At 33.6% G+C, this 16,641-nt stretch overlaps 1 protein-coding gene across 1 annotated transcript in view; it reads right to left on the reverse strand.

Moving 5' to 3' along the window:
* NDST4 (N-deacetylase and N-sulfotransferase 4) overlaps nucleotides 1-16,641 on the reverse strand; it is a 245,096-nt gene that overhangs the window by 113,467 nt on the left and 114,988 nt on the right. Inside the window, exons 2-3 of the mRNA XM_063108440.1 lie at nucleotides 14,026-14,113; nucleotides 7,614-7,768 (exon numbers count right to left, since the gene is read on the reverse strand). Of these exons, the coding sequence (XP_062964510.1) occupies nucleotides 7,614-7,768; nucleotides 14,026-14,113 (243 nt within the window). The remainder of the gene's footprint in view (nucleotides 1-7,613; nucleotides 7,769-14,025; nucleotides 14,114-16,641) is intronic.

Here is a 16,641-nt window from a genome sequence, read left to right on the forward strand (position 1 = left end):
AAGTGCAAAATATTGTGATATGACAATTTTGTCATAAAAATAAATGTGATGATGGATGAATTGTGTCTGTGAATGACACTTGAAAAACATAGAGCATGAGAAATCTATGCATATTTAACACATGGAGCAAAGTTAGTTAACAGACCTAATGATGAGGAGATATCTCTACTGACTAGATTGACATATAAAAATACTTTGACTGTTATAAAATGCCTTCTGTAGATTATTGTTCTATATGCAGTAATAAAATCATTTAAGTGCTTGTATAAATGAGCTTCGAATTTACTGCCTGGTGTTCTACATCTTCCCACTGTGATTCTATTATTTTCTTCCTTCCTAAGACCATTTTACTCATCATAGATTTCCAATAGATAGGTTTAAAATATATTCCAGATCATGTGCATATTCCATATTCTAAACATTTAGCAAATTTCTACTGCTCTTTCTTCCAGGAAAATTCTAATAATATTTTATTTCATTATTTAATACTTTTTCAAACTGACACATACTTTCTTGTCTTACTCTTCTCTAAGATTTCAAAATACTCATACAAATAAATAGACCCAACAGATTTAACAAACAAGTTATTTCCAAAACCACTGTGGATTTAATTTAATATCCAGTCTAGGAATTCTTGCATATCGGGAAATTATGAGCACTTCTAGAAGCATATATATCACAGGGCTTAAAGATAAATGTAAGATGGAAATTTGATATAGAGATTTAGGACAATGGATTACATGAATTGAGGTATATTTAAAAATGAGGTAAAATTAAAGTTGTCTCATCCTTGGGAAACAAGGAAAAGGAGAAATGGAAGGTAAGACTGAAGACAAGTAACTTAATTGTAGGTAGAAAAGAAATAAAAGCTACCTTTCTTTCCAATTCCTTTTTGACACTGGCAAGGGTAAGTTTTGAATTGACACAAGATGATGTCACTAAAATATTCTTTAAAACAGGCTTTTATAATTTGTTCTTAAGGGTGTATATATAGTGTGGGGAATGAAAGGGAGAGAAATACTCTTCCAAAGAAGCACAGAGCCTGGATAAAAGAAGGCCAGTGATGATTTGTAGGGAGAGCAAATTTGGCATCAAAGTCAGAGTCACTAAACCAAGAGAAACAGCACAACACAAGCATGGCAACACTGAAGACAGACAGTAGTCATCAAGCAACTACACAAAAGGAGGAGCACTGGAGACTTCAAAGCACCAGTCAGTAAAACCAGATGTGAGCTTACAGCACTTGAAACAAGGGGCCAGATGCTAAGTCCTTGTGGGCTATCTTGAGGTTTTTTGGAGGGCTTTGAGATTAAAATGTGACACGACATGAATTACATGTTAATAGGATCACTGTAGCTGCTCTGCTGAGAATAGACTCAAGAAGGACAAGAGCAAAAATGGAGAGTAGTGAGGAGGCTACTGCTGTACATCAGTCAATATATGATGATAGAATTCAGACTTCTGGAATGATGGTATGAAGAGCTCTGTGGGCCATCTCCCTGTGAAACACCCATAACTTGTGAAAATTGCTTAAAAAAAAACGTTTAAAGTCTCTGGAAAATGGACAAAGGACACAAGTATAGCAAATAAAGAACTATTTATTCAAGAAAATCTACCGAGATTGGTAAGAACAGTGAGAGTCTGTGGCATTTGAGCCACCACCTGCTTCCTTCTCCATCTGCCCCACTGGATTGATCCAAGTAGGATTTATCCCAGAAATGCAAGGTTGGCTTAACATCTGAAAATACGTTAGTGTAATATACCATACCAAGATGATAAATGGAAAAAAAACCATGATTAACTCAACTGACACTAAAAAAGCTTGTAACAAACCCAACACTCTTTCATAATGAAAATACCTAAGTAGGAATTTTTCAGCTTGATAATGGGTATCTATGAAAAACGCACAGCTAATATCATGCTTAATGGAGAAAGACTGAATACTTTCCCTGTAAGATCAGGAATAAAAGAAGCATATTTCTTCTTGCCATTTCCATTCAACATTGTACTGGAGGTTCTAGTGAGAGCAATTGGGCACGAAAATAAAACAGAATGTATCCAGATTGGAAAAGAAGTAAAACTATCTTTATTTGCATATGATATGATCTCATATATAGGTAACTCTAAGGAATCCACTAAAAAAATCTAAAAATAATAAACAAGTGCAGCAAATTTGAAGGTTACAAGATCCATATGCCAAAGTCAACTTGTACTTCTATCTGCAAAAATGAACAATGTGAAAATAAAACTTAAAAACAATTTCAATTAATATAGCATCAAAAAAATAAAATACTAGTTTTAAACAGAATTACTATATGACCCAGAAATTCCACTCTTGGGTAGATACTAAAGAGAAATGAAAACATATGTCCACACAAAAACTTGTTTATGGACGCTCATAGCAGCATTATAAATACTAGCCAAAAGTGTAAACAACCCACATGTCTTTCAACTGATCAATGGATAAATAAAATGTGATATAGTCGTACAATTGAATATTATTTGGCAATAGAAAGGAAGTACTGATATACGCTACCATATACATGAACCTTGAAAACATTAGGCTAAGTGAAAAAAAGCTAGTCACAAAAAAACACATATTGTATGATTCCTTTTATATCAAATGCCTAGAACAAGCAAATTTATAAAAACGGAAAATTAATTAGTGATTTCCTAGAACTGGGGGAGTTTGGAGAAATGGGGGGTGATTGCTATTGGGTACTGTTTTTCTTTTTGAGGTGATGAAAATGTTCTAAAATTGTAGTGAAGTTTTGCACAAATTTGTGAATACACTAAAAACCACTGAACTTTACACTTCATATGGATAAACTGTATGATATGTTAATATCAATATCAAAATAAGTAAAACTGCTAAAAAAAGATACAATGGTAACTTAGACTAAGTAGACAGCAGTAGAGGTGCCCCTTAATTAGTATCTCCACATCTCCTCCTCCAGGCATCCCCTGGCAGCGACCTTTCCATGAATTGACTATTTTAGATACCTCATGTAACTGGAATCATGCAATATTTGTCTTTCTGTGGCTGGTTTATTTCATTTAACATAATATCATCGAGGTTCATCCACGTTGTCACATATTCCAGAATTTCCTTCTTTTCTCTATGCGTTGATGCTTTGGGCTTTAATGTTATTATTATTAGTAGCAGTAGTAGTAGTAGTAGTATATCTAAATCTTTAATGAACATATGTGTTTGCTCTTCTGAGTGTAAAAACTAATTCATAAGAGAACCTACAAATATACTATTTGCTTCATTATGAATTTTTGTTAAATAAATATTTGTTCACAATTTTATTTTCGTTTAATTATCTTATTTAAATTCCCTATGTTTAAATATGCTATTAGTTATAATCATCAGTTTTTTGACATCTTGTATTTGTTGTACCGCTCAAAGCTGTACACTGCAAAACCCAGTAAAGATGCAAGCATGGCAGACATTGGAAGGTGGCTCTCTCTCAGCTTCATTTCACTGAGTCATTAATTCCAGTATTGTATTTCTTTTATTTTTTTCAATATGACATCTACATAGCTGATTGAGTGTGCAGTCTATTATGACACTTAAGGATTTTTCAGTTGCTATTGTATAGGTTTGTGTTTTTATGAGAAGAATTTGAATGTCAGCCTTTTTCACTTCATAAATATCATCTCCAATTATAAAAAAGTTATATAGATTTCATAAATTTGTGTAGCTTTTTAAAGCATTACTTAAAAATCTATGCCTTTATTTTAAGAATTTTCACTTACTTAGTCATGAATAAGATACCTGACTGCTCAATAAAATATCAAGAAAAATTTACATTGTTATTAAAAAAATTCAGCATTGAAGACAAAAAAGTTGATCCTTATCCCTTCAGGATATTTTATCATCTGCAACTATTAGTGGACTGAAAAGCCCCACTGGCTTTAAAACTTTAATGAGTATGTATGTAAAACTTAAAACAACAAAACACATTTTTTTACTTTTTCTTTTTACAAGTCTATCGTGGAATAAAAATAAATAATTTAGATTTATGCTACAGGCACCGCTTCTTTCTGTGACTGAAAAGCAGATGTAGGTTAAATCGAGAATGATTTTTGGTTACTTTTTTATTAAGAACTTTCATGTGGGCCAACATTTCTAGTTCTCTTCTGCTCTTGTTTTCCTCTTTGAAGCTTTGCTTCTACTTATTGATGTGCTCAAGCAACTGATTAGCAGCAAAAATTTATGATTTATTAAAGGAAAATGAACCAAAAAATATTTTTCTCCATCAAATAGAGTATCTTGTAACTGCCATATCTTGGTTGACTGTGCTTATCATTAGACTAACACACACCCTTTATACAAACATACAGATACATGTGCACACATGACACATATGTTCATGGATTAAACATACATACCCATACACATTTACACTGCATACTTTTGTGCTCATGGATTAAGCATATACATACACATAACCTCTACATACATACACGTGTTCACACTGCATACATATGTGTGCATGGATGGATTAAGCAATGACAGTGCTTTACACTAATAAAATCTCTTCCCACATGATAAAAGTGTAAAGAAGCAAACTTATAATGCATTTCTCTCATGTTTTTTAAACATATTAACAGCAGAAAATGAACTCTATCTGGAAAGAATTCAGAGAAATTCCACAAATAAAACCATTTCAAAATAGTTTTAAAAATATTGGTTTTTAAAAATTTTTTTCGAAATATCAATACCAAGTTATTAATATGTCATTTGAATCATTTTGGAAAATGCTATCCAACTGTGCTTTTGAGACTGATAATCTCTCTGCCAGCCAAGGTCATACCAAGGAATAGTGAGGAACGTCAGGACAGAATAATAAAAAAAAAGGATTTAAATACTTTTGATTTTTATCCTTGTAAATTGCTCATCTAGACTGAAAATCTCTTTCCATAATTGCTTAAATTGCAGCTAGATGAGTATTTCAAGATGTTCATTCCAAATTTGTGGACTAATATTGTCAATGATCACAGAATTTTAAAGCTGGAATTGATCAATGGCATTATCAGGTCCAGTGCTTTCTGTTGGCAGATGAGTTGATGTAAATTAATTATCTAAAATCTTTGTAGTTTAGAAAATGAAAAAAGGAATGATTACCATTTCAGGGGAGGAAAGTGAGGCACAAAGATATTAAATAATTCGCCAACTTTATTAGAACTTGCTACTAGCGGCTGGGACTGAAATTTAGCCTGCCAATATCTCATTTACTGCTTTCCACTCTCCTATCTGATATTGTTTATGGTTTTACAGTGTCACCTGGATGTGGAAAGATAATGATTTAATAAGAAAGAAATATATTTTTGGCTGTCTGGACAGCACACATATTGTCATGTCATGTTGACAGTAAAGGTGGGGTTCTGAATTCCACTGCTTGAAGAGTCCTGAGTTTTACTGAGCTGAACTCCAGAAGGAAAAGGACCATGTCATTCAGAAGGTGTGTTTAAAGAATTTCATTTTAATTGTAATATTTTGACTATGCAACATATATAAGATCTTTTCTTTCAAAATATATTTATAGGCTTTGGTCTAGCTTCTAGCCACGCTGACTAAACAAATATAATTGCTGTGAATGGACTCTAAACAGCTTTTAACATTTCATTACAAAGCAATTACATCTGAGTCTTTCCCAGAGCTCTCAGCATGGCTTTTAAAAAAGAAATTACACAAACAGGTGAAATCAACCATTATGAAATATAACCTTCCTGCCCAAAAACCCAGGCTTCAGGGTGGGAGTGTAGTGAGGGAGATTTAAGCCAAGTGATAAACACGTTTTATTTTCAAGGTAACTGCACTGAGAGAATTTAGTATACTTGCTCAGGGTAAGCTTATTTTTGAAAAAGGACATATTTGCTTAATTTTACAATGCTATGAAGTAGTACAAAATTTATTAGATATTTCCTGAAGGTTAAGTAAAAACCAATCTCTTATAAATACATTTTTTAAAAAAAGTCTTTAAAAAACAAGATATAACTGCATACTTGTCCGTATTTAGAAAGGTCACAATTGGTTAATTAACACTTATTGAATGCTTACTGTGTGCCAGGCACTGCTGTAAGCACATGATATATATCTTCACAGGATTTCTATGAGGTAGTCTTTACTGTTTTCTTCATTTATAGGATGAGGAAACTGAGACATGGAGAATACAAGTAATTTGTTCAAGATCAAGCAGCCACTGGTGGGAGCTCAGTGTTAAAACATGGGTATTCTGGTGTCTGAGTCTGTGATCTTAAGTGCTTTTTATGCTATCCACACTTACTACTAAGGATCCTATGTGCAGAACTGACACTGCTCTGGGGATTTAGGGATGAAAAGAGGGGTGAGCCACTAACATGATAACTAGACATGACTTCATAAAATATCATAGTATTTGTCTGGCCTTAGGGCTGTGCTTCCAAACATAGCGTTCAAAAAATGAAGATAACAGCAATCACACAGTTTTAATGAATTGTAACTATTCACCTTGAAACAGAGGTTCCTAACTGAGGCCCAGGTCTTTGGGGATTCACAGAACCCTTGTGATTGTAAGCTCCACTGTGTGAAGATGTGAGAATACACATCTGAGTATTCTTCTGAAAAAAATACTCCGTCTTTCAAGAGATTCTTAAAGAGATACATGGGCTTAATTAATATCTAGAGCAGGGGTGGTAAAACAGTTTTGATAAAGGTTCAGATAGAAATATTTTAGGCTTTGTGGGTCATAGTCTCTTTCACAGCTACTCAACCCTGCTGCTACTGTGTGAAAACAGCTGTGGACAATACGTAAAGGGATGAGCATGGCGGTGTTCCATGAAAATTTCCTTTATGGACTTTGAAATTGTAATTTCATATAATTTTTATATGTCACAGAGAATTTCTGTTCCTTTGATTGTTTTTCAATTATTTATAAATGTAAAAGAAAAAAGAAAAACACTTTCTTAGTTCACAGATCATAAAAAACAAGCAATAGTCCAGTCCAGATTTGGCCCACGGACCATAATTTGCAACTCCTAGTCTAGATTAGTAATTCTCATGGGCATAATATGGGAACTTTCTGAAAATGCAAAATGTCAGGCCTCTCTGAATTTCTACTGAACTAGGAGCTCTGAGAGTGGGGCATAGTAGTCTGTGTTTTAGAAGTCTTCTAAGTGAAATGGGTAGGCACTAAAGTTTGAGAGCTGCTGATCTGGACTCACTATTCTAAAGATTCAGTTCATCCATCTGTTCATTCATTCTTGCAACAAATAATTTTTGAGAGGTTACTTATATTGCACCAGGAAAACAATGGAGGAAATGCTATTTTTCCTCTTTGTAGATGCAAGAATAATCGCCTCATAAAACAGGAGAGGGCAGCTTTCTGAAAATAGCTCACTTTTAGAAGAATATTATATGTGTCACATCATGGCTCCATACTTATATATACACACATGCTTAAAACAAAATATCACAAAGCCATATGTACCCTTAATACATGTCATGCACCTTGATATTCTATTCTATTCTATCTGTATTGGATTTATCCCAATAAATTGGTTTTACAATCCACTACTAGATCACAACTCATAGTTTGAAAAATACCACAATAAAATGAGCTCACCAGGGCAAATTCCTTGTTGAGAATCATCTGCTCCACCAAAGACGACTCATTGCGGAACAGGTGGGGCTGCATATGGCTCCACATGTGAGGAAACCACCAGAACTCATTGACAGACCGAAGTAAAAGGTCATCTCCTTCATCTTCCTCTTCAGTCCCTATATGACATAAAGTTAAAAGTGGCTTTTAGTGAAAATTTTGTACTTGCTTAAAGGCTTTTTTTTTCTTTCCAGATTTGTGTTATTCTTCGTGCTACTGATGCACGGATCCAATTCTGTGTATTTTTTAATCAGGAAAAAAAAAAAAAAAAATGACCATAGTCTAAATTACATCAGAAGCAAGAGGGATGGACATTGGAATGTGGTGAGGTGGGCAAGGTTGGCCCCAGGTGCAGTTTAATTTAGAGTTTAGGGGTATTTCATCACTAATATTATTTAAAATTGCTAGTGCACAATGGTAATAAAAATCAGACCTACTTCGTGATGGTTTATTTTTTGCTTTAAAATTATCAACAGACAAATTATCAAATTATCTTCCATATTGCATACAGGGGAAACCTGACCAGACATGATAATACTTTTTTCTCTTAAAAATTTCCCTGTTTATAAGCCTAAAATTGAGCTTGAAATTTAACTGACAAAGTTTGTTAAATTTTTTGATTATAAAAATAATATATGTATGTTGAAGAAATGTGGAAAGCACAGACAAGTAATTCATAAAGCCAAAAAACAAAAACAAAAAGAAAATAACCTGTAAAACCATCTTCCAAAGCTAACCCATGGAAACATTCTGTGCCTTTCTTTAAAATCTTTTTCTATTTGTTTTTTAAAAAGTTGAGCTCTTACTTTCTAAATAATTTTGTGTCCTTACATTTTAAACTTAACATTATACACATAAACATTTCCCATTTTGATACATAAAAATTAAACAATGAATCTTTTAACTATAACAGAAAACTGAGAATTTAAAATTAATATTCCTTTTTTCTTCAATTAGGAAAATTTGTTAACATTGCCCGATGCATAGGAAAAACTACTGTTATGCCACACACACACAAAAGGAAACAAAATCTCAACAATTTACTTAGAAGGAAACTTATAATGTTGCAGCTATCTAAGAATATTTGTGCTGTGTGAAATTACACAGTGTTTGTACAATTTTATAATATTCTGCCCTATTTTTAAATGTTTTGAATCAATAATACAAGAATCAATTCCTATTTGGTCTCTAAATACTTAACTATGTAAGAAAAGTAAAACAACAAGTCCTGGCTTATAGTGTGGGGTGTATTTATTTGGTTTATTCCTTCATAACAGAGTATGTTTTACAGGCAGGTGCTTAATTTTATATTATTTACTGAAACTAAGGAAATAAATATTAAAGATCTTTTTCAAAGCTTTCTCAGAATATTTCTTATGTGTGTCCTATGATAAATATTTTCTTGGTCATGGAAGTAGCGCCATAAAACAGTTAAAGCATATATTTATATGTTTTCAAACATTCTTGAAACCTTTGCCTGCCTAGATTATAAATTTCTTCAAGTCAGGGACTGGATCTCTTTAACTCGCACTGTGACATGTCACTTCCCCAGAGAAGTGAATAAATGAATAATTTAATTAAGTCTGTATTAATATAAAGTCAGTGGACTTTAGCAGCTTTGTATGGCCACTAACATGTATACCAGCTTGTCTGCCTTTTTATGTATATTCATTGTTCCAGGGGTACAATTCGTAATCCATAATCCTAAAAAGGTGTAAGAACCACCAGGCTTAATTACTATTTTGGCACCATGAATTCTACTACACAGAGTAAAGAAATAGAAACTTTGAAAGTGATAAAGTCCTATTAATAAGATGAGCAGACAGAATTCTTAATTCTTGCTAAAGTTACCTAAAAATGTTAGTATTAAAGACTCAGAATGCATTGACTTTTGTTAATATGTTAAGAATACCAAATATTGAAATCAAAATGAAGGAGGGTGTATCAGTTCGTCAGATACAGTGTTTATGCTATGGACTTTTCTCATGGCCGTAGTTTAGAAGACTGAGTCACAGATTAGAAAGAGTTACTTTATGTAACGTGATGAAACAATTGATGGTTCTTCCACCACCCTGGAATTATCTGTTGTACTTTGAATATAGCATGTTTGAGAATGCTTCCATTCATTTTAAATTCCACTGATCATTATGCAAGTGGAGGAAGCACATAATACATACTTGACTAGGAAGGAGGTCAATTACTCAGTTTAAAGAAAATTTTGCAGACTATTGATATAAACAGATACATGACTGATCATAAAATCTTAGTAATGTTTATACTAGAGATGATGTTAATTTATAAACACTCTCTGCAAGGTTGAGAGTGACATTTAAAAACTCTTTTTTTTTTTTTGCATCATGGATTAATTTATATCAGATCTTCTCTTATTTTATGCTGGTCATATAATTCAAAACCACATGAGGCAGACCCTTGACACTGGAAATAGCTTAATGAAAAATATGATACCAAGTCATGCTGAAGAACCACAGCAGAATTTCAAATGTTTTCAAATCCAACCAAATAAAAATAGCAAGTTTTTGACTCACTGTAAACACGTTTTTCTATACCTGATGTATATAAAATTATGTGTGAAAATATAATTTGTAGTTCATATGTAACCATATTAACACAAGTTACAGACCATTAGCATATCTGTGTTCAAATTGAGCTTTTCACTTTAAACCTGATATAACTTAGCAAGATCTGGACAACAGATTAATTTCCTTAAAGGCACAGTTGTAACATTAAAATAAGATACATAAAATTTCAATGTCTGCATTATTTTTTATGTACAAATTTCTTGCCTTATATTTGCTCATTATATGTGAAATATTAAAATTCCTAAATAGTAAGTAGATATTTCCTAATTTTCTTTGTACACTGACCCTGGCATGGATCCATACAGGTAGGTATATAATAAACTAATTTTAAATATTATACTGATTAAAAATATCTGTATGCTGATAAAAAAATTATTAAAAGCTACCAACAGTTCCAAAATTGGAAAATATAGCCATGTGAATTATCTTCTCTTTACTTTCTTGGTAATACTTGATTCTTAAGCAAGAATATTTTCAAAATTAGTAATAATAATAAACACTTACAGAACACTTACAACACACTAGGCATTGTTCCAGATGAGAGAGATGTTATTAGTATTCCCATTTTGAAGATGTGGAAACTGAGGCACAGGAAGTTTAAGTAACCTATATGTTTTCACATAGTTAGTAAAATGTCAGAGCCTGGATTTGAATACAAGCAAGCTGTTTCCAATATCTAGTCTTTCAAACAATACTTTATGCAGACAGGCAAAACCAAACAAAAAAATAAGCAAAGAAAAAGGAATGTAACACTTTTCTTACTTTCATGTTTAAAAGTTAATAATTTTATATTAAGCACTATTTTTTGTAAACTAGACTCTCATGGAAAAGACCAATGTTAATTCAACTTGTAAATATTATTCATGAATTTATTATTGATTGGGTCATATTGAATTTATTATTAATTACAAAGAATGGTAATGATTGTCACCAGAAATCATGTCCTGTGAAAAATAAAATCTGTAGCTCCCAATTACCTAAAGGCATCTTAATACTGTGCTGTCTCCATTTTTCAATTGAGCTTTCATTGTGCAATTTAAATCAAGCTGTAAATATTTCCAGATTAAAATATTTCACTCCGAACTCCATGCTTTTAATTTTTTTTCTTTTAATCATCACTATGTCTTTCCTCCTTCAATTTGGCACCTGTGGGTGAATGACTTTTAGAGGAGTTTTAGTAATGTGCCCTTTTGGGGTGAGATTGTTTTTAGCATGTGAAGGACAGAGAATTGAACAGGAAAGAATACGTGAGAAATACAAATAAGTGAAGCAGTCTAAGAAATGCAGAATCAATCTTTATTACACTGGGCATATGTGATTAAATGTCTTCAAAACAATGAGACTCATCAATCAGCATCCTCATGCACTGGGAAATCAGATCATCCTGAGAGGGGACTGAGACAGTCACTGTGACAAGGCCATCTCCTCATGGTTACACATCATGGTCAAGTGCACATATAAGGAAAGCACTTCCTTGATTGGCAATCTTTTTTTCTATAATGTTAAATCTCCATATAGGAGTGTGACTAAATAGTGGTGAAGCATGCCTTTCTGATGGTGGGTATTACTAATGTATAACTCCATTCTGGAAGAAATCTTAATACCATAATTCATTAAGTGTATTAATGAATACTCAACATGATATGATTGCACCCTTGAAACATATTATGGATGCCTTTCAATGATCCTACAAATAAAGTAGCATATCAATTAAATAAAAGTTACATATTAGTGTGAAAGAAATTAGACTTCCGGAATTTAAAAATTTATTTATGTATTACTTATTCTCTAATGTGCTCAGTCACCACAGCACAAGAACATAGAGTTTTTCTTCCATTACTTTTGTTAGGTTAGTTCCAACAAAAAGGGTCAATAAGATCTGTTTAAGAGATATCACTAAAATATGTCTGGGTTTTTTTGTGTCTTCCTTTAACAATTATCCCTGTGATGTTGACTGGTGTTCTGCTCATTTCCTAGTAGATGTGTGCCGTGTATATGTTTAGGATTATAAAGAAGAAATGAGAAGTGTTATAACCTCTATCAACTCTGCAAATGTCTGGCAGGTTTAATAGGTCTGAGTATGAAAAGTAAATAAAAACTCAGGCAGTTATCGAGATATACTTCAGCCCCCCAAAATGGCTTTAGTTAAACTATATAGCTATTTAAGACAGAATAATATTGTTTGTGTGTGAACTCCAAATAATCTCATAATTTTTTTCTCCTGCATGAGTAAACACAGTCTTTACAGTTATCTGTTTTATAACTTCGTACTCAGAGCTTCTTAGGTCTGAACTCATTTCTTGAGGGGCTTTTGAAGAAGATTTACAAAACCATGTCTATTTTCAAAATTGTAATCTGGAATTGCTTTGCCTGTGAAGATATGATGACCCAAATCTCTTTCTGCAAAATGTCCTTTTTAAAATATGCAATCATTTGATTTATCAGCTGCTCTAAATACTAATTTTCCTTCTATCACTTTAAACCGATTTATATGCTTCAAAGCAGGAGAAAAAAAGCATCAAGGAAAAGCCAATAAGACATTGCTACTTCAATATGCTAATAAGATAAGCCATGTTGAGCTTTTACATTAAAAAGGTTCTTTGGGGGCCGAGCCTGTGGCGCACTCGGGAGAGTGCGGCGCTGGAAGCGCAGCGACGTTCCGCCGCGGGTTCGGATCCTATATGGGAATGGCCGGTGCACTCACTGGCTGAGTGCCGGTCACAAAAAAGACAAAAAAAAAAAAAAAAGGTTCTTTGGGTAAAGAAGCTGCATTTGTGATAATTAAAGGCTACCTTTGCATGGGATATTTTTAATGAGTCAATAAACTTCATACATACATAAAGAACACTGTGAGATGTTTCCACTAACAGGCTATAAATAAACAACAAAGCGTTTAACTCACAGCACAGATGCACAAATAGGAGCAGATTGTAGGTATTCCCCTAACACAGGCACCAACACATAGTTTAGCACTATTTTTGTCATCATTGTAAGACAATTTTATGAACATAGTTTTCTCTATACTGGTGTCAGATATTACAGTGCTAGTATTCAGAATATAAAAGTCAAGTCAAAATCTGGAGGCTAGGATGGGTAAAGAAGTGAGAAATATAAAAACATAGAGTAGTGCATGAGCACCAATCACATTTTGAGAATTTGTTGAGAGGCTGAGACAGAACAGAAGCGCAACTGTGGCTGGATAGAGATGGAAAAAAAATATATAAGCCTGATTGTGATGGTTTTAACTTACGTTTTCCCAAATTAGCCATAATATTTTTAGAGATGAACCCTGTAAGGGAAAGTATCTAACAAGATGACCCTTAGGGTCTATTACATTTCTTTGCAGCTGCAAAATTCCTCTCCCATCATCAGATGTTTTCCAAACAAAAATAATGTGTATAAAAGTATCTATCACCTCAACTATTTGATACTTAAAAATACTGTCCATTATTATTTTTAGAATCAGTAGCATTATCATATTACCAGGCTTTCTACTTAGAGTATGCTAAGAAACAAGATGAACAGTCATATTTAAAAATGGTTGTGGTTTCTTTTACTGAGTTGAAAAAGTCAATTCTCTTCCTCTTTTGCCTTTGATTTTAACAGTATTTGCCAAAGTAAACAAGGTCATTGATTTTGAATTTGGCTACTCATATAATGCGCCCAAGTTTTTCCCATAATCAATCTTGACATTCTATTTCTCCTACTTATGGAACATTTAAAATCCTATCTCCTATTTATATGTAGCTGCCTGAGAACACAAAGCTCCTTCTTACCTGTATGGTAAAACTTCCCTGAAAATCCAAGGTTGAAGGTAAAATTTGCAAACTGAGTGCGCAGTAAATTTTGAGTCTCTAGTAATGCCTGAAATAAATAAGAAATTAACATGATTTTAGAAAAATAAATATGAAGCTTTGGGATGCCTCTTTTACAAATGTGTGTCCGTGAATGAAACAAAATAATATGAGCTTTGTTGCTTTTCAGGGTTTTGATGGGTACTGTTATACAGTATTCATATTTCAGGAATTATAATTACTATTATTATTTTTATTGAAGGTTACCAAATTATGAAACAGTTAAGTTCTAAACACATTACGCATTGCTTAGAGGCAATTTTCCAACTGCACAGCACAGAAAATATTTTTTATTTCTGCGTGAGATATTTCTTGAATTTCATATTATTATACTTCCTTTCCTTGGGGAAAATTTTTCAGAATTGTTTGATGTAGACAAGTTTTGTATTTGTTGGTAAGAAATAAGAGGAAAGCTTTTGTTTGAACTACAATTTAGTTTTTTATTTAACTGGCTACCTCCCCATCATTTTTAAATATAATTATTGAGTTGCAAGCTTGGGTTTTTACTTTACAAACTAAAAAGCAATGCATATTTTAAGGTATAGGGAATTGCTTACAAATGTAGAGATATAAAAAAGAAAAGAACACGTAGGAATAGTACTCTCTATGTTACTGATTCCATAAAGAAATATTCTCTAAAGGTGACAAATATTTCCCTAAATTCAAGATTTGGAATCCTACTACATTAATTTCTTGTTTGTAGTTGATAGAAACACACTGATAATAATTGGTCAAAATTAATCATGTAAATTTTCTGCTAATCCTTCCACTACTATTATTCCTATGTCAACATTTGTGGGATAATTCAGAACTCTTGCATTCTTGGATTTTTAGCTTAATTACTGGTCTGCTTATTGATTCAGCATGCTTTTCTCTACTTTTTTTTAGTGGAGTTTTTAAGAGGACTTACTTTGTTCTGGTGGAAATGAGAAACTCATTTCAAACTAGAGATATTAGTAAGACTTATTTTTGGTTACTGCCATGCATATGTTAGGGTGAATAAGGATCCAGAGGTTTAAACAATTTCTTATGCATTAGTCATGGTGGCTAAGCATTTATCTAAAAAATTTGTAAACCTAACTATTTATTCGTTTAGAATTAAGAGGGTCTCTTGCAAATTAGTTTAATTTTTTAAAAAAGCGAGGAAGAAATGACAACATAACTCAAAGGATGATAAAATATATTCAGTGGTTATCCAAGATCAAAACTATTGTTGGGAAAATAGAATAGTTTAATCAGGCCCCTTTGCCTCAGCTCCAGTTGGGTGTGGTGCAGCACATTCTTTGTAAACAAATTGTGTGTGGGGGTGTTGTTAGTGCACATGCATGCCAGAGTATCTTTTTAGTTTATTTCTAGTGTGTGTGTTCCAAGAGCTCTTTAGAGCAGTGGTCCTGAACTGCTGACCAGCAGAGAGGTCATGTCTAAAAATAGAGCATGTTTACTTTGCTGGCAGCTGCTCAGTTTTTCTTTGGACTTTGCTGATAGCAGTTTAGTTTCTGAGTTTCTCTTTGGACTGCCTGGCTCCTAGATGTGTGTATGTGCAGAAATAAAGACTACTCTTCCTTCAAACAAGGCTCCAAGGACCTCAGGTATATACTGTATATTTATCTCCAGTAGCTGAATACATCTTGGGTATGGATGTACTTTATGGTTTGCACCTGCAAACAACATTTGGAGAGTTTCGGCTGCAAATACGGACAGTAAAGCCTGTGTTATGAGGTTATGCTAAACATGACCCACAGGTGTTACCCAAGCCAAGACATGTAGTTAATGTAAAGCAGTATCTCCTACTGGGAGGACATGCTGAGATAAGTGCCACTATATTGGAATTAGAGAAAGTTGGCATTAATCATCCAGCTCATAGCCCATTTAATGCTCTGGTATGGCCAGTGAAAAAGCCTGATGGTACCCGGAGAATGACTGTAGATTATCGAGAACTAAACAAAGTAGTGCCTCCTTTGCATGCAGCTGTTTCTTCAGTTCATGACAATGGATCAGCTGATGACTCAGCTGGGAACTTATCATTATGCATTGGACCTTGCAAATGCTTTTTTCTCTATTCCAATCTTGGCCAATAGCCAAGATCAGTTTGCCTTCAAGTGGGAAGGAAGACAGTGGACCTTTCAAGTATTGTCCCTAGGTTATCTGCATAGCCCAACCATATATCATGGTTTAGAGGCTCGGGACCTAGCCAAGTGGACTAGGTCCAGCATGGTTACAAAGTTTCACTACATTGATGATGTGTTACTAACCTCTGATTGTCTTACAGATTTAACCCAGGCACTCCAATGCTGCTAAGTCATTTGGAACAATGTGGGTGGGCCGTGAACACAGCCAAAGTGCGAGGACCTGGGCTGTCAGTCAAATTCCTAGGAATGGTCCAGTTAGGTAAGAAGAGGGTCATCCCAGAAGCTATTCGGATAATCTATTGGCACCAATAGCCCTTCTGTCTTTTTGCCCATAGTGTTTTGGCTGCAGGCACTGCACCAGAGTCATGTGATCAGTGTGCTGGCCTACTGAATATGCACTGAACTTCCC

This window comes from Cynocephalus volans, chromosome 9, assembly GCF_027409185.1.
Source record: "Cynocephalus volans isolate mCynVol1 chromosome 9, mCynVol1.pri, whole genome shotgun sequence".
Lineage (NCBI taxonomy): Eukaryota > Metazoa > Chordata > Mammalia > Dermoptera > Cynocephalidae > Cynocephalus > Cynocephalus volans.